The 18,185-nt window shown below is 48.1% G+C and overlaps 1 protein-coding gene across 4 annotated transcripts in view; it reads left to right on the top strand.

Moving 5' to 3' along the window:
- The window catches only part of SMARCC1 (SWI/SNF related BAF chromatin remodeling complex subunit C1), a 958,790-nt gene that overhangs the window by 362,021 nt on the left and 578,584 nt on the right, over window positions 1–18,185 (top strand). For all 4 annotated transcript variants that reach the window (XM_085628643.1, XM_085628641.1, XM_085628642.1 and 1 more), the window contains exons 15-16: window positions 10,233–10,304; window positions 10,704–10,817. In XM_085628643.1, the coding sequence (XP_085484769.1) occupies window positions 10,233–10,304; window positions 10,704–10,817 (186 nt within the window). The remainder of the gene's footprint in view (window positions 1–10,232; window positions 10,305–10,703; window positions 10,818–18,185) is intronic.

The following is an 18,185-nucleotide window of genomic DNA, read 5'->3' as shown; positions in this document are numbered from 1 at the left end:
CTCTCCCCAAGAATAGGAGGTTCTTTTGGGTTGGTGCGTTTTATCTGTCAAATGCTACCATTAGAGGCATATACTATCGATGTCTGATCCCCGGTTGTGAATTCTTATGTGCATATGCGAGTGATGCAGAAAAACACTCTTTTCTTGATGTTAATATACCCTGGTTGGTATATATCGCATAGTGCGGAAAATCTATGGGCAGCATAAACGGAGGAGTTGGTGTAAATATGGTAATTTATGCTGGCAAAACACACAGGATGCAGTGTGTGCTTAAAAGAACTACACGGAGGCTACTAAGGAGTTGATGTCATGTATGATGAAATCAATTTTTCAATATGGAACCCCATGGAATATTATCATTCAGTCCTTGGAGATGAGTAGATAAGCGGTAAACCCAACGTTGTTCTTTCTCAAATAGCAGTTTTTGGTTATCTGCTCCAGGCCTGAGTTTTTCGATGATCGTCCATCTCATGTCATTAGTGGTGTGGTTCAACTGTAGATAATGTTCAGCCAATTTAGTGCTCAGTTTGCGACATCGGATGGTGCTGCGATGTTCGCAAATTCTCTGTTTTATCTTTCTACTCGTCATTCCGACGTATCTCAGTCCACATGGGCAAGTGATCATATAGACCACATCGGTGGAATTGCAATTGGTGTGCATTCTCTGTATCCATTGTTTTCCTTGTTCCAGTAGTAGGTACTTAGAGGGGGAAGTCAAATGGCAGACACTGCATGACCCGCAGGGGTAGTGGCCCACAATGGGCGAAAGGCCCCACGTACTGGTAATAGACTGATCTTGGTTTCTTTCTTGAACTTTCGGACGGGTATGTACAAGGGAGTCCTTAATACTTCTTGCTCTCTTATAGGAGAATAGTGGCTTCTCCCAGTCATGTTTATTACTTGTCAGTATATGCCAATTTTTCTTTATGGACTTGCTCACTGCGTTGGAGGCTGCGTTGTAAGTTGTGACGCAGGTGAGAGGTGTAGTGTCCTGATCACCTTTCTCACAAACTTCCAGAAGAGCTTCTCTGTTCTGGTTGCGAGCTCGTTTGTTACTTTTAGCCAGTATCTTGGTAGGGTATCCCCGATCTTTCAGTTTGGCAGTAAGATCATTGGCTTGTTTTTTGTACATTGAGACCTCGCTACAGTTACGACGGAGCCGTAGGTATTGTCCAAATGGCAGGTTTTCCCTCAATGGTCGAGGGTGGTAGCTGGTAAAATGCAATAAATTGTTTTTTGCAGTAGGTTTGTGGTGGGTTTTAGTTTGAAGGATATCGCCTACCCTGGTAATTACCACATCCAAAAAGATCATTTCCTCTTTATTGTGAGAATGTGTGAAATTTAAGTGAGGATCGCATTCATTCACCCAGTTGTAGAAATCAAGGAGGGAATCCTCCGATCCCTGCCAGATGATCAAGACGTCATCAATATATCTTTTCCAAAAGAAAATATTGGACGAAAAAGGGTTTTGAGGCGTTAGGATGAATTTGCTCTCAAAATCAAATACATACAGCCCTGCTACCGAAGGCGCAAAGGTGCTGCCCATCGATGTGCCGGATGATTGTAAAAACAGATTGCCCTTGTATTCGAAGAAATTTCTTTTTAATGCAAGTGTGGCACATGTGATCACAAAATCGCGCGGAGTTGTATGGTTCCACGTGCTGGAATCAAGGGTACTTCTGATTACATTGATGGTGTCATCCTGGGGAATACAGGTGTACAGGCTTTCAATGTCCATGGTCACCAGAAAAATTACTCCATCCGGAAGAGTGATCTCTTGGAGGAGAGCCAGTAGACTTTTCGTGTCTTTCAGGTAGGTGCTAGTAGCCTGTATCAATGGTTTCAGGAAGAAGTCACAATAACGTGACAAAGGTTCCAAAAGAGAGCCAATCCCAGATACTATGGGACGACCAGGAGGAGGTATCCTGTTCTTGTGAGTTTTAGGGAGAGTGTAAAAGTAAGGTATGATTCCCTCACTGGTAGTGAGGTAAGTCGCTTCTTGTTTGGTGATAAAACCCTGGGTTTCCGCGTTTTCTACCAGTTGGTGAATTGTACTGCGGAGTTCATCGGTTGGATCAGTAGCAAGAGGGGTATAGCTGATCGGGTCATTGAGAAGGCGTCTGCACTCCGAGTCATAAGCAGTAGTGTCTTGTATTACTACTCCGCCTCCTTTATCAGCCGATTTTATCACGATGTTTGGGTTGGCTTGTAAAGAATGTAAAGCTTGGAATTCGCCAGTTTTCATGTTCTTGAAGCGATTCGGTTCTACAAAGGCATCAATATCGTTGGATACCGCCTGTTCAAACGCTGTAATCTCCGGTGGAATAGCATAAGGAGGCGGGGTGAAGGTGGATTTTACCTTAAACCCTGTGTCACTTTGTAGCGGTTGGGTGTTATCCAGAGGCTGTTTTTCAAAGAAACTTTTCAGTTTCAGTTTCCTGAAGAAACTTGAGAGTTCACATTTCAGTTTGAATTTGTCGAAGCGGGCCGTAGGTACAAAGCCTAGTCCTTTTTCCAAGACTGATGTCTCATCAGGTGTCAGTACCACTGAGGAGAGGTTCGTAATCAAACTCTTTGGTTGCTGGGGCCTGCTCGTGGTGTCTTGCTCCGCGTGTTGTCCCCCACTGTCTCTTCCTGTTGCCATTGGACTTGGGTTTGTCCTCTTCTCCGTCCGCGGCCTCTTCTGCCCCTCTCTAAAAAAGGGGGGCGGTACTGGTTCTGTTGGTATTGGGGATGCGGTAAGAAGCCAGGGTTCCAACCCATCATAGGGTGGAATGGTGGGGGTTGGAAAGATGGTTGCTGGAAGGGATGCCAGGTCTGGTTGTTATATTGTCGCCTATTCCTTCCTCTTCCCCGTTGGCGTGCTTTATAGCTATCACCACTGGAATCACTAGCTGTCGAACCTTCAAAAGAACTATCCGTATTGTAGTCATTTCTTGAAGGTGGGGTGTAGTCTGGGCTGGTGTATGGATAAGCCTTTGTATAGGACCATCTTGTTAAATCCTTCTGGAATTTTTGTGCTTTAGATTGCGTGAGGGAATCCTTGTACTCATTAATCTCTTTGTTCAGTTCGTCCAGTCGTTTTTTGTAGCCAGTTAGGGTAGTTCTGAAGTGGGTTTCCGTAAGTTGGATCTCTACCATAATAGCCTCCGAGAGCCTTAGTGCTGTTTTTATTATAAGCACTAACCAATCCCTGGTACAGTGCCAGGCGATCTGTGCCCATTCTTTTCTGAATTGTGCATCATCCAGAAAAATGCGAGGGGCGTTGGTAACCAACAGACCTTTGGGTGCTATGTTGTTTCTTAAGTACTCAGTGAGAATTGTGCCATGGAGAATGGTACGTATTCGCCCTCTTTTTTGTTCGCTCAATTTATCCCACTCTGTGGTTTGTGAGATTGTTTGGGCGATCGAGGGGTCAGAAAAAAGTGAGGGGTCTGCCAGAAGAGCATCCACCTCTTCATTTGAGTAAGAGAGGCCAAGGTTATCCATGCTGCTATAATTAGAGTCGCTAAAGTAAGGCAAAAGGAAAAGGAGTTAACCCTCGCAGCTGTGCGCTGCAAAATATCTAAAAAACAAAGAGAGGGTGAGGGACTATCACTCTTGTTCCCCCAGAATAAATCAATTAAACAACAAAAGAGTGACAAGGGGATAGGGAGCAAAAAAAGGGCACAGGCAAAAACCAAAAATATTTGTTAAAAGAACCCTCACTCACCAACCTAGTTGGTGACATGCTTCATCATCGGGTTCCCACCAGAGAGGCCGAATGCCTCTCTGGTGTGCTGCGACGCCTGTGTTACAGCGGAGCGGGTTTCTGGTTGTGAAGGGGAGTGAGATTAAAAGGTAAATGATTTTAACCAGATTGTAGAGTGTGCATACCGCCATTGGGGACTCCCTTGGTCCTGATGAAAGCTTAGCCGATTAGGCACCATAAGCAGAAACATGTCGACCTAAAAATTGGTCAAGCCCTGGTCAACATCACTGGCCAGACCTTGCCCAATTCACGTTTTTATCGGTTTTTGATTTGCCAAGAATAAACTTGTCATTGGTTAAAATCATTTACCTTTTAATCTCACTCCCCTTCACAACCAGAAACCCGCTCCGCTGTAACACAGGCGTCGCAGCACACCAGAGAGGCATTCGGCCTCTCTGGTGGGAACCCGATGATGAAGCATGTCACCAACTAGGTTGGTGAGTGAGGGTTCTTTTAACAAATATTTTTGGTTTTTGCCTGTGCCCTTTTTTTGCTCCCTATCCCCTTGTCACTCTTTTGTTGTTTAATTGACACAGGGATATGTGCCATGTCGACTCTTCAGTTTGGTCTGCACCTAGACATGCAGCCAGCAACGGCAGGGTGGGGGGTGTTTTGGTGAGGTTGCTCTGAGGGTGGCACAGTACATGCTGCAGCCGTCGTAGGCCCTCTTTGGTCACAAGGCCCTTTGTACCAGGGGTGCCTTTCACAAGGGACTTACAGGTGGCCCAGAGGTGTGCCAATTGTGTGTACTAATGTACAGTTTTGGGAAATAACTCCGGTGCTGAGGACTGGTTAGCAGGATCACAGCACACACTCAGTCAAGTTGACATCATGTATCTGGCAAAAAGTTAGAGGGTAAACATGCAAAAAGGGCCACTTTCCTACAATTGGGCACTCACTGTATTGTACTAAGTGTTGAAATGTCTGCTTACCTGTAACTGAGTTAACTTGATTCCCTAGAAATGAAAGTAACTAAAGTAACATTTTTACAAACATGGCCTGGAGTCAGTCATTTAGTGTGTTCTTGCCTGGTATGAGTATGTACACCAAATGCATTCACAATACCCTCTGATAAGCCTAACTGCTCAGTCCAGCTACTTTTAAATTGAGAGTAAGGTATTAATAATATCTACTTTAACCTCTGTCATACCTTTGGAGACCCACGGCACTCTGTGCACACGATACCTCTTTTTGATATGTTATATATACACAAAGCTAGCTTCCTACACATGTATGTCTCTTTATCAGTGTCATCTGTGCTTATGGCTCTGGTAAACCTTCGAGGTTGAACCTGTCACCGACTACGATACAGTTGACTGTTTCGTTGTCATAGTCAATGGGTTTGATGCGAAAATGTTGCAGTCGAAGTGTGAGAAAGTGCCATCTTTCTTGCATGGTATGCCCCCACTTTTTGCTGAATTGCTGAATGTACTTTGACTGAGTGTGCCCTGGGCTCCTGCCAATCAGATGCCCAGGGCCTATGTTCCTTCCCCCAAACCCCAAATTGGCAAACCCTGGCCACTTGTCAGCCCCTGGTAAATGGTACCCTTGGTACCCAGGGCCTTGTGACCAGGAAAAGCCTCTAAGGGCTGCAGCACTTATTGTGCCACCCTTAGAGGCCCTGTACCCTAACACAACCACACTGCCCTAGCAGGCTGAGTGTCTGGGTACAAGGCAAAACAAAGAGTCGACATGGAACACATCCCTGTGTGCCATGCCCACAACCTACACTGCCCTGGCATACATCAGCCACCCCTCTAGCTGGGTGCCCTATGCCAGTGGTGTGGGCACAGGAGCATGAACCCTGTGCCCCTACAGTACCCAGGTCCATTCCTGGGCACTGTAAGTGCAGTGCTGCTATTTAAGAGTATATGGTGCTGAGAGCTCGTCAAACACGAACTCCACAGCACCATAATGGCAACACTGAAGACTGAGAAGTTTGGTATCAACCTTCTCAGCACATTAAACCCGCACTGATGTCAGTGTGGGATTTAATGTACAAAGCACTACAGAGGGCATCTTAGAGATGCCCCCTGAATCCTAACCTACATTCCACGTCTCGTCTGGGAGGCTGCCTAGGCTGCCACACAGCAGACATGTTGCTGGACCCCTGGGTGGAGAGTCCCCGCTCTCCTGGACCTGCAACAATGCACATCCTGGGCGAGGTGCTAGGTCTCCTCCCCCAGGATGGGCAGGGGGAAGCTTCAAAGGCATGCCGCCTCTGTGAGCTTCTCCAGGCCACTTGCTGTACCCAGCAAACTGGCCCCCACCGTTTCTGACCCCCACTCTGGCGGGAAGACTGGCCGGAAACCCCAAGTAAGGACAGGGGATGTGCCAGCCTGCCATCCCCACCCCTCAGGTGGGGGAGGCGAGGTGAAGCACATCTCCGGGCGCTCGCCATCTTGAAGATGGGAGGCCCTGCCCAATCAGGACTAGGCTACTGCCCCCCTCCCACAGGAGAGTGGCAGGATAGGGGGTGTACCCACCCCAGGGCAGGGACCCATTGGTCCCTGCCCTTTACCTACCTGTAATGCTCCTAAATCTAGTATTTAGATGCACCCTGAACCTTCCTTCTCCAGATTCCTAAAAAGCAAAGAAGAACAAGAAGAAAGAAGACCTGCCGTGCAGCTGCTAAGAAGAAGAAGACACCAACTGCATTGGCCCCAGTCCTACCGGCCTGTCGACCCTCAAACATGGTCCTGCTAAATCCCGGCACCTCTTGTGGCCAGCAACCTCACAAACCCCGGAGGACCTGGCTACCTTGTAACTCTGAGCATCTGGGACTCCCATGAGCAGTGGCTCTGCTCAAAGCAAGTTTCTAACCCCTGGCATCAGCCCGGAACCGCGAACCCTGCACACTCTGCACCCGCCAAGCCTGGCCTGTGCCGGAGTGGACAAAGACCCCGAGGACGTCACCCTTGCGACTGTGACCCCGAATCCGGCACCCAAGGACTCACCCCAACGCTCCTGACGACGCCTGCAGCCTCAAAACCAGGGATTCCCCCACCTTTTGGTGTCGGGTAAGATTTCCCGACACCAAAAGGCACCCCTGCACCCGGCATCCCTCTGTGCCTGACTCCTGGGTACCTACCTATCCTCCAACTACCCAACTTGCCTCTCGAAGTGGTGGTGGCACCTGAGGAATCTTCGTCCCCGAGCTTGCAGCCTTGGTTCGTCCTGGAGCTTTCCCATTGAAATCCATTGAGCGCCCGAAGGCTCTAAAACACCCTGCACCCAGCCGCCCGAGTGACCCTGGCCGTGTAACTTCTTTTCCTACCTTCTTCCCAATTTGCCCTGAGCAAGTGACCAGGAGCCCAGCTCCCACAGCTGCGTGGCCTGCTAGTCAGCAGCCACCAACCAAGGCCCCACTGCCTCACTTAGGATAACATTGGGCCTTACTCACTCTGCACCCGGCTGCCCCAGTGCCGCTGAGGGTGTAACAACTGTACCAACCTGACCCTGGGAGACCCCAGAGTCTGTGCCCAGAACCTTAACTCTGCCAGTCGAGTACTTACCCAAAAGCCGATAACCCAATTTTCTTCCATAGGGTAGCATTGACTGGTTTCTTCTGAAAATTCTTCTAAGTGTGGAGTTTCTAAAACTAAAATATTCACATAAAATCAACCGAGTAACGGAAATACTCACCTGCTATTAGGAGAGATCCCAGTGCTGGATCTTGGTGCCCAGCACTGACCCTGAAAAGTACTCACAACTGTACTTACCACTAACTCAATTTTCTTCCATAGGAAATCATTGACCGTTTTGCTGTGAAATTTCTTCTAAGTGTCGATTTTTGCAAACTACAAATATTCTTTAAAAATCGTACCAACTGTGAAAACGTAATTGCTTACCTCTTTAAGATAAAGGTCTCAGTACTGAGCCTAGGAGCCCAGCCCTGGATTCCAAAAGTAAAGAGAACATACTTTACCTGTAACTTGAATTGTCTCCCCTAGGGAATCATTGACTGTTTTTCTATGGAATTTCTTCTGTCAACTTTTAAAATAGCTAAATATTGCCTACAAATCACACCAGTAACTAAAACGAATTTACTTACTTGTTTCCAAGACCTGTCCCAGGGCTGAATCTAGGATCCAGTCCTGGAATTAGAAACGTAATCCTGAAAGTAATCTAATGCAAATAACTTAAAATTCACATTGAGCTCAATGTATTATTGTATTTGAAATTGTGTCGCCTATTGCAACAACCTTTAACTATTACCTCCAAAAGTCAATTGCATATTGCAAAAGTATTTAACTAAAGCCTCTCATTCTGAGAAAGTATATTTTGATACCTATTGTTGGTTCTAAAATAAAACAACCATATATTTTTTTATACAAACCATTGGCCTAGAGTTCAGTTCTTGAGAGTGTGAGACCATTTGCTGACTCAGTGTGAACAACAAATGCTTTACACTGTCCTCTGATACTGCCTTACTGCTCGACCAAGCTACCACTTTAGAGAGTAAGGTTATATCTAACTTTAACCTCTGCCAAACCTCTGGGGACTGTGGACTCTGTACACACTGTACCTATTTGGGAACAGTATATACAGAGCCTGGGGGAGGAGATTTAGCACCTCGCCCAGGATGTGCATTGTTGCAGGCCCAGGAGAGCAGGGGCTCTCCTACCCGGGGGTCCAGCAACATGTCTGCTGTGTGGCAGCCTAGGCAGCCTCAGAACAGACGTGGATTGTGGGTTAGGTTTCAGGGGGCCTCTCTAAGATGCCCACTGTGGTGCTTGGTACATTAAATCCCACACTGGCATCAGTGTGGATTTAATGTGCTGAGCAGTTTGATGCCAAACTTCTCAGGCTTCAGTGCTGCGATTATGGTGCTGTGGAGTTCGTTTTTGGCAAGCTCCCAGCACCATGTACTCTTAAATGGCAGCACTGCACTTACAGGGCCCAGGAATAGACCTGGGTACTGTAGGGGCACAGTGCTCCTGCCTCTGTGCCCAAACCACTGGCATAGGGCACCCAGCTAGAGGGGTGGCTGATGTATGCCAGGGCAGTGTAGTTTGTGGGCATGGCACACAGGGAAATGTGCCATGTCGACTCTCTGTTTCGTCTTGTATCCAGACACTCAGCCTGCCAGGGCAGTGTGTGGGTGTTAGGGTACAGGGCCTCTAAGGGTGGCACAATGAGTGCTGCGGCCCTTAGAGGCCTTCCCTGGTCACAAGACCCTGGGTACCATTTACCAGGGGCTGACATGTAGCCAGGGTTTGCCAATTTGGTTTTGAGGTTTTTGTTTAGGGAAGGAACATAGGCCCTGGGCACCTGATTGGCAGGAGTCCAGGGCACACTCAAAGTACATTCAGCAATTCAGCAAAAAGTGGGGGCATACCATGCAAGAAAGATGGCACTTTCTCACAGTTGTCAATGAGGTCTTTTATTTAGTGGTAATAGTCGATATAGCATCTTCCGAGGATCTCTTCCTTTTTTCTAGATGGTTGGTTGTCTCTAAGACATTTGTGCACAGTAATATTGTGCAGATTAGGTATCTTCTTTTCTGGAGTGTTTTCCAGACCTATTTTTGGTATGTGAGGAGGTGGCTGCAAGAGCTGAACCAAACAAATCTAATTATGGAAAGTCTTTTTCTGTGCTGGTTTCGTGAAAGTTGTGAGAGAAGCACTTTTCACTGAATCTTCCCCTGAAGGAAGTTCTGTTGCTCCGGTAAATATTTTGCCAAACTCTACTCTCTATCTTTTAGTGTCTTGGAAGTAAAGGTTTTACATACATTACAGCATGAAGATTTATGACCAGGATAAAGGCACTAAATATTCTGTGAATGAAGATCGTGTTAATTGTTTTCTATCTACACCATGAACAGGATTTGAAGACTGATTTCTTCTCAGTCATCCATAGTGACAGTTGGTCACAGTCAAAGGGTCTCTGTAACCTAGAAAATAGCACATTTCCTTAAAACAACTCTCAGTATTGTTGAAGCTGAAGATAGAACTGGATCAGTCCTAGGGTAGACCAAGAAAGTAAAAAGTTAGTTTGTTGAAAGGTTGGAGCAGTTCTCTGCCTGGGGATGTCCTTAGACCAGATGTGTGGCAGAAATCTGGGCTATAGTTTCTTTAAGGGTGTGTAGGAGAGCTGGCACTTTCACATCATTGACTGAAATTCAGGTTGCTTCCAGTGAGATGGATGTGCAACTAAACGAACACAGTTGTCCAGGCCTATGGCCATTTAAACATTATATGCTGCTTTTTAAATGTAGCAGGTGTTTCCCAGCCTGACAGGGAAATGATTCAAGCATGCCAGTATATGGACGAATGAAATGTTGGAGAACTGGAGTTGATGGTAAGTAACTAATTTCTTTTGTGACACATATTGATTTTCAAATTATTAAAGCTATGTTATCTGGAATGCTCTTGCTTGACATGGCAAGAGGCTATACTAAGATTGTATTTCAAACGCATGGTGTAAATAGAGTTACTGGGAACATTTTAATAGGATTTTCCCTTTTTTCCTCTCCTAGTATTCATGTAATAGAACGCCGTGCCCTTCCAGAGTTTTTCAATGGGAAAAATAAATCTAAGTCTCCTGAAATGTAAGTAACCCATAAACTGATATACGTTTAGAGAGTGTGAAGGCCATTTGCCAAAGGCTGCTTTTTCTTTTTGATTTTGAAGCAATGCTGATTACACTTAAACAATTTTCTTTACTAGCATTTATAATAATGCAAACTAGTAATGCAAGTAAATGTTATATTAGACCTAAATATTTCATCTTATTCTCAGTAAAATGCCAGTATTTTACAAACTCTGTCATTCTTTCAAATCCCTTAAAGTGTACTAGTTGGTGGTAGGTGGACAATATAATTGTTAAAAGTTAACCCTAAACATAGAAAATAGACAAATTAGTCACCACTCTTCTAGTCTTATGTATTTAAATGTGCTGCTAGATTTCAATGTGGTTTATGCTTTCAATGTCTTACTCTACGTTTTAGATACCTTGCTTATCGTAACTTCATCATTGACACTTACCGACTGAACCCTCAAGAATATTTAACTAGCACAGCCTGCAGGAGGAACCTAACAGGCGATGTCTGCGCTGTTATGAGGTAACTGGATAATCAGTGGGATTCAGCAAGTTTGCGAACTGTACCCTGTGCACCACAAGCTTTGAGTGATGATGGGTGGGTCTTTTGTGAGAGGTGGTGAGTAAAGATGTGCTAAGGTGGACATGTTATTTTTAGTACTTTCTAACGACTGCAGTTTCTTTTATTCCAAAATATTTTCGTTTAGTTTGGACATTACTAGAAACTGTCTTTGTGTTAGAGGTGTGAGTGTCCTGGCAGTTCTCACCCCTGTTGTCCTTTTTGCTAGGTATGGGTTCAAAGGAAAAATAAACTGAAGTATGTATGAGATAATGAGTGCTGAAATCTGTTTTTCCAGTGTTATAGAGGGTATGGACTAGGAACTCTGCATTAGTCTTTTTATGATGTCTGGTGTTTTTTAGGTCAAACCTGGACTGTGCTTGCGCTATCTCTTTGAGATATGTATTCTATTTTGTGAGCTTACAGCCCGCCCCATGCTTTTTATTTGTCAGTGTAACTGTCCTTAAAAATCCCTTGCTTGTAAGTGGTTATTCTTGTCTTTGTATCATCTTTTATTCAATTTTTGACTCCCAAAGCAGTGCATTGTATATTTCAAGGCGCACTTTCCACCAGTCTGTGCGATTCTTTGCCTTTGCTCAGCGTGGTGCCTGCTTCATGGCCGCTGCACTTCTTCTGCTCTCTGTGCGTGTTTCCTTGTTTTCTTAGTTTCCTGCTCGTGGTTTACCAGCTCTGCTGTAAACACAACTGTAAGTCTTTGTTCTTGGTCGTGCCCAGTCTGGTGATATTCATCAACAATCAGGTTTAGCATACACTTCAATTATACTTCATTTAGCAGCCGCAGCTGCTACATGTACACGTAGTACATACACCACTATTCCTTGTTTCGTATACCGGTCATTGAGGCTTTCATGGATATACTTCAAAGAGTCATTCCTCCAAGGGTGCAACCAGTTCCCCAATGGAACATTAACATAGTCCCTACCAGACTTGTGAGTCGGCCCCCCCCCCCCCCCCCCATTGAGCCAATGCATTCCTCCCCTTTGTATCCTCTCTCATGAAAGGCTGCATTCCTAGTGGTTTTTAACCTCACTTAGATGCAAGCATTCACACTGCAGGAACCCTACTTTCTGGTCCGCGATTACAGAGTAGTATTACGCATCAATGCAAAGTTCCTGCCCAAGTTAATTTCCTCCTTTCATCTCAACCAGACCATGGAACCCTCTCTTATTTACGCCACCACATTCAGTGTCTGAGCGCGCTTTCCACAATTTATATGTAAAGAGCTCTTTCATGTACTATAGGAACAAGTTACTTACCTTTGGTAACGATGGATCTGTAATAGGCATATGTTATTTGTAGATTCCTTACCTTAGAATTACCCCCAGGTGCCAGACTGGATCCGGCGAACTTTTTCTTAGCAGTACCCCTGCGCGCCAGTAGGTGGCATCGGTCGACTCCGCGCCCGTCGTCGGCTAGACGTCTCGGTGTCTAAATAGACACCGCCCCTGTGCATTGATGTCAGTTGGACACAACTTCCACGCCAGCAGCACAGAGCCATGCAAGACACTGACCACTGGTGCTGTAAACTAGGGCCCTGCAAGGGAGCCACTATCCCTAGAAGTCAGTTTGCAGAGCCGGGAGGATGTGTGGGGCGGTAAGGAATGTATAACTAGCATATGTCTCTTACATATACATTTTTACCGAAGGTAAGTAACTTGTTCATCTGAAAGAGACTGTTATTTATAGATTCTTTACCTTAGAATAGATACCCCAGCAATACTAACCCCGGGGGAGGGTCTGCAAACCAAGTTCACACCAGAAAGTCCTGGAGGACAGAACGGGCAAAATAGCCGTCCCTCCGGACTTGACTGTCAGTAATGCCTGGTGAATGTGTGCAAGGATGCCCACGTGGCCGCCTGATAGATGTCAAGGAGTGGAACTCCGCGAGCAAGAACAGTGATGGATGCCGTGGCTCTGGTAGAATGAGCACGTAGCCCCACTGGAGGTTCCTTTTTTGCCAAAGCTTAGCAGATTTTTATACTTGGGACAACCCATCTAGAGATGGTCCGCTTTTGAGCGGCCCGGCCTTTCTTGGCACCCACATAGCCTACGAAGTCTTTCGTGCGATCAAGATAAACAGGCCTCGCTTGGGGTCCAGATGGTGGAGTCTCTCCTCCTCTTTGAAAGGGTGCGGAGGTGGGGAAAAGTTGGGCAAAGTAATAGTTTGTCCAATGTGAACGGGCGTTACCACTTTGGGAAGGATCGAAGGCCTTATCCTAAGCACCACTTTGTCCGGATGCACAGAGAAGAAAAGGGGCTTAGAAGAAAGTGCTTGGAGCTCACTTACTCTGCGAGCAGAGGTGATGGCAATAAGAAAAGCTGTTTTCAGGGTGTTAGAATGTGACTTCTTTCTGCATGGTAGTCCCCACTTTTTGCTGAACTGCTTATGCGCTTTGAGTGTGACCTGGGCTCTGCTAATCATGTACCCAGGGCTATGTTCTTTCCCTAAATCTGCATTGAAATCAAAACCCAGTTGGCATCTCTGACCACAGGTCAGCCCCTGGTAAATGGTACCACAGGTACCCAGGGCACTGTGACCAGGGAAGACTTCTAAGGGCTGCAGCACTTATTGTGCCACTCCTAGAGGCCCGGTTCCTTTACACACACACTGCCCTTGCAGGCTGAGTGTCTGGGAGCAGGACAAAACAAAGAGTCGACATGGCACACATCCCTGTGTACCATGCCCATCACCTACACTGCCAAGGCATATGTCAGCCACCCCTCTAGCTGGGTGCATTACGCCTATGGTGTGGGCACAGGAGCAGGAGCCCTGTGCCCCTACAGTACCCGGGTCCATTCCTGGGCACTGTAAGTGCAGTGCTGTCATTGAAGAGTACATGGTGCTGAGAGCTCGTCAAACACAAGCTCCACAGCACCGAATTGGCAACACTGAAGCCTGGGAAGTTTGTTATCAAACTTCTCAGCACATTGAACCCACACTGATGCCAGTGTGGGATTTAATGTACTAAGCACCCCAGAGGGCATCTTAGAGATGCCCCCTTACAGCTAACTTGCAATCCACGTCTGCTCTGAGGCTGCCCAGGCTGCCACACAGAAGACACGTTGCTGGACCCCTGGGTGGGAGAGCCCCTGCTCTCCCGGGCCTGCAACAATGCACATCCTGGGTGAGGTGAGAAATCTCCTCCCCCAGGATGAGCAAAGGGAAGCTTCAAAGGCAGGCCGCCATTTGGAGTTTCCCCAGGCCACTGCAACCCCCCACTCTGGCGGGAAGCTTGGCCGGAAACCCCATACAAGGACAGGGGATGTGCCAGCCTGCCCACCCCACCCCTCAGGTGGGGGAGGCGAGGTGAAGCACATCTCCGGGCTCTCGCCATCTTGAAGATGGGAGGCCCTACCCTATCAGGATTAGGCTACTGCCCCCCTCCCACAGGAGAGAGGCAGGATAGGGGGTGTACCCACCCCAGGACAAGGACCCATTGGTTCCTGGCCTTCACCTACCTGTAACGCCCCTAAATCTAGTATTTAGGGGCACCCTGAACCTTCCTTCCCCAGATTCCAGATAGAAAACTACAAGAAGAGCAAGAAGAACAAAGACCTGCCCTGCAGCTGCTAAAAAGAGAAGAAGACACCAACTGCTTTGGCCCCAGCCCTACCGGCCTGTCGACTCTCGAACCTGCACCAGCGCGGCATCTCTCGTAGCCAGTAACCTCGCCAACCCCGGAGGACCTGGCTACCCTTTTGGCTCTAAGCCCCTGGGACTCCCATGAGTAGAGGCTCTACTCAAGAAACCTATTTTTAACCCCTGGCAGCAGCCCGGAACCGCGGACCCAACACACTCTGCACCAGCCAAGCCTGGCCAGTGCCGGAGTGGACAAAGACCCTGAGGACGACCCCACGGCGACTGAGACCCCGAGTCCGGCACCCAAGGACCCCCCTAGACATCCCGGAAGAAGCCTGCTGCCTCAGAACCGAGTGCCACCCCAACCGCGATCAACCAGAGGGTAAGATTCCCGACGTCAAAAGGCACCCCTGCACCCAGCGGCCCCCTGTGCCCAATCCCGGGGTACCCACCTAACCTACAACTACCCAACTTACCCCTCGAAGTGGTGGTGGCACCGGCAACATCCTCGTCCCCGAGCCTGCAGCCTTTTTCCAAACCGGAACATTCCCATTGATTTCCATTGAGCGCCCGACGGCTCAAAAGCACCCTGCACCCAGCCGCCCGAGTGGCTCTGGCCGTGCACTCTCTACACTAACCTACTTCCCCACTTGCCCTGAGTAAGTGACCAGGAGCCCAGCTCCCACAGCCGCGTGGCTTGCCAGACAGCAGCCACCAACCAAGGCCCCCCTATCCCTCATAGGATAACATTGGGCCTAACTCTCTCTGCACCCGGCCGTCCTGAAACCGCTGAGGGTGAACCAACTGTACCTACCTGACACTGGGGGACCCCTGAGTCCATGCCCGGAATTTCAACTCTACCAGTCGAGTACTTACCCTTAAACCGCTAACTTCATTTTCCTCATAGGGTAACATTGACTGGCTTTTTCTTCAAAAATCTTCTAAGTGTGAACTTTACAAAACGACAAATATTCACCAAAAATCAGCCAAGTGACAAAAACGAATTTACTCACCTGCTCCTAGGTGAGCTCCCAGTGCTGGATCTTGGTGCCCAGCCCTGACCCTGAAAAGTGCTCACAACTATACTTACCTCTAACTCATTTTTCTCCCATAGGAAACCATTGTCTGCTTTTCTGTGAAATTTCTTCTAAGTGTCTATTTTTGCAAATTTGAAATATTCTTTTAAAATCGTACCATTTCTGCAAACGAAATTACTTACCTGTTTTTGATAAGAACCCCAGTCCTGGGTCTAGGTACCCAGTCCTGGATTACTAAAGTAATGATAAAGTACTCTACCTGCAATTTGAATTTCTTGCCATAGAGATCTATTGAATGTTTTCTTTGAAATATTTTCTAAGTGCTAACTTTTGAAATAGCTAAATATTATTTAAAAATCATTACAGTTATTAAGTCGACTTTCATCACTTGATTCTGAATACTGACCCAAGGCTGGATCTAGGAGCCAGACCTGGAATTCCAAAAGTAATCTGAAAAGTAATTTATTACAAATAGCCTGAATTTACCATTGAGCTCAATGCATTGTTATGTTTAGGAAATAGGATTGTTTATTGCAACCAACTGTGACTGTTCACACAAATTTATTGCTTAAGACAAAAGTGTTTATATTCAACCTCTCATTCTGAGAAAGTATATTTTTACCCCCTTTGTGGTTCTAAAAATAAAACAAGCATAAATTTTATATATATAAACCATTGGCCTAGAGTTCAGTTATTGAGTGTGTGAAATCATTTGCTGACTGAGTTTGTACAATAAATGCTTTACACTGTCCTCTGGTACTGCCTTACTGCTCGACCAAGCTACCACTTTTGAGAGTAAGTTCATACCTAACTTTGACCTCTATCAGCCTCTGGGGGACTGTGGACTCTGTACACCCTGTACCTATTAGGGAACAGTATATACAGAGCCACTTTCTCACATTGGTGGATCAGCGGTGGGATACAAACTTGCATTTGTTGGACTACTTGGTTACCATCTGATCACACGACAGAACTCTTAAAAATTGCCTTTAGAATTCTGATTGGTTTTTCCAAAATTACTAAGTCTTGCTAGGGCCTTGCTTAAGTCCCATTAGAATTTTAGAAAAATAAAAGTCACTATAGTCAGGGTAGAGGGTTAGAACTGTCAGGTTAGAATGTCTCAAACAAACCCAGCTATCTGAAAGAAACACGTTAGTTAGATTCCTCACCTTAGAATATCCCCAGGCGTCAGACTGGATCCGGAAGATTTTTCGTCAGCAATACCCCTTGCGCGTCGCTAGGCGTCGTCTGCGGCTCCGCGTCCGTCGTCGGCGTCGTGCGCTGGAATGACGTCGTCGGAGTACTTAGACGCCGCCCTCGCGCGCTGACGTCAGTTCTTCTTTTTTCCGCGCCAGTAAGGGCAGATCCGGGAAAGCTACCCCTTTAGTCAATTTTTGACTAACTTTTTGATCCTTTTTGATCCTGTCAATCGACTCCGGTGCCGGTAGGATGCCTAGTTTTAAAGCCTGTGCTGACTGTAACCGCCTGATGTCGGTTACGGACCATCACCGCCGGTGCCTGTACTGCTTGGGCCTCGACCACGACGCGGAGTCGTGCTCGGACTGTAAGGCCCTGACCTCGAAGGCTAAACGGGAGCGGTCCCGTAAGCTTCTCGAGATTCGCCACTCGGCCCCGCGCGCCTCTCGATCCCGGTCCAAGAGGAGGTCCAAGGATCGGTCGCGGAGCCGCAGCCGACGTCACCATCGGTCGTCGGGATCCAAGTCTTCGGGTAAGTCGAAGCATTCCAAGAAGTCCAAGAGGCGACATCGCTCTTAGGACTCCCCTCGCCGGTCGCGCGACTCGGCCGAGGGTCAGGGTGGTTCCACCCCCGCGGCTCCGGCGGAGCCGCAGGCGCCGCGCACGTCCCCATACCCTCCGGTCCCTGGGACTAACGCGACGCCGGCGGAAGTCAGTGCCTTCCTCTCGGCCATGAGGAACCTGGCTCCGCCGTCGGCGCCCGCTGGTGCGCCTTCGGGCCCCGCGGACCCGACTGGGCTGCCTTGCCTGCCGGTGGCTCCGGCACCGTTGACGGCTCCGGCCTCGACGCCGCAAGCGCCCGAGGGATCCGTTCTCGAGTCCCGGTCGACCTCGTCACGCCTCCTCCGCCGGCGTCGACACCGGTACCACCCCCGACGCCGACGTCGACTCCGCTCGACGTCGAGCCCCGGTTCGTTCCCACTCCGGGGCCGGCACCGGTCCGACGTCGATGGACGCCGAGATCGGCGCCGCTAGAGACACATTATGTCTACCGCCCGGCTCCGTTACTTTCTCCTCTATACCAGGAGTCGGATGATGGGGACAACTGGGAGGGATCCGAGGATCCTATGGCCGCTCAGGCCCAACTGTCCCAGGACTGGGCAGATGAACTGGGGGAGGCCAGTGGCCTGGATACCTCTCCAGACACTGGATTCGTCTCTCCTCCGACTGTGGCTTCGGAGGAGGGCGCTGCTTTCTCTGTGGTGCTGCGCAAGGCGGCTGCAGCCCTTGGGCTCGAGCTGCCTGCCGTGGCTGTGAGGACTAACGTCCTTACTGAGGTGCTTCAGTCTGCAGCAAGCTCCACTGAGCCTCTGCTGCAATTCAATGAGGCCCTCATTGACGTTCTGCAGGGCACCTGGCCAAGCCCTCCACAGTCCCTCCTGTGGACAGGAACGTCGCCAGGCGCCACCGCCCTGCTCCGGGCGACCCAGTTTTCTG

This window comes from Triturus cristatus, chromosome 10 (genome assembly GCF_964204655.1).
Source record: "Triturus cristatus chromosome 10, aTriCri1.1, whole genome shotgun sequence".
Lineage (NCBI taxonomy): Eukaryota > Metazoa > Chordata > Amphibia > Caudata > Salamandridae > Triturus > Triturus cristatus.
Note: the sequence above shows the minus strand (reverse complement) of the source record. Positions and strands in the feature narration are given on the sequence as shown.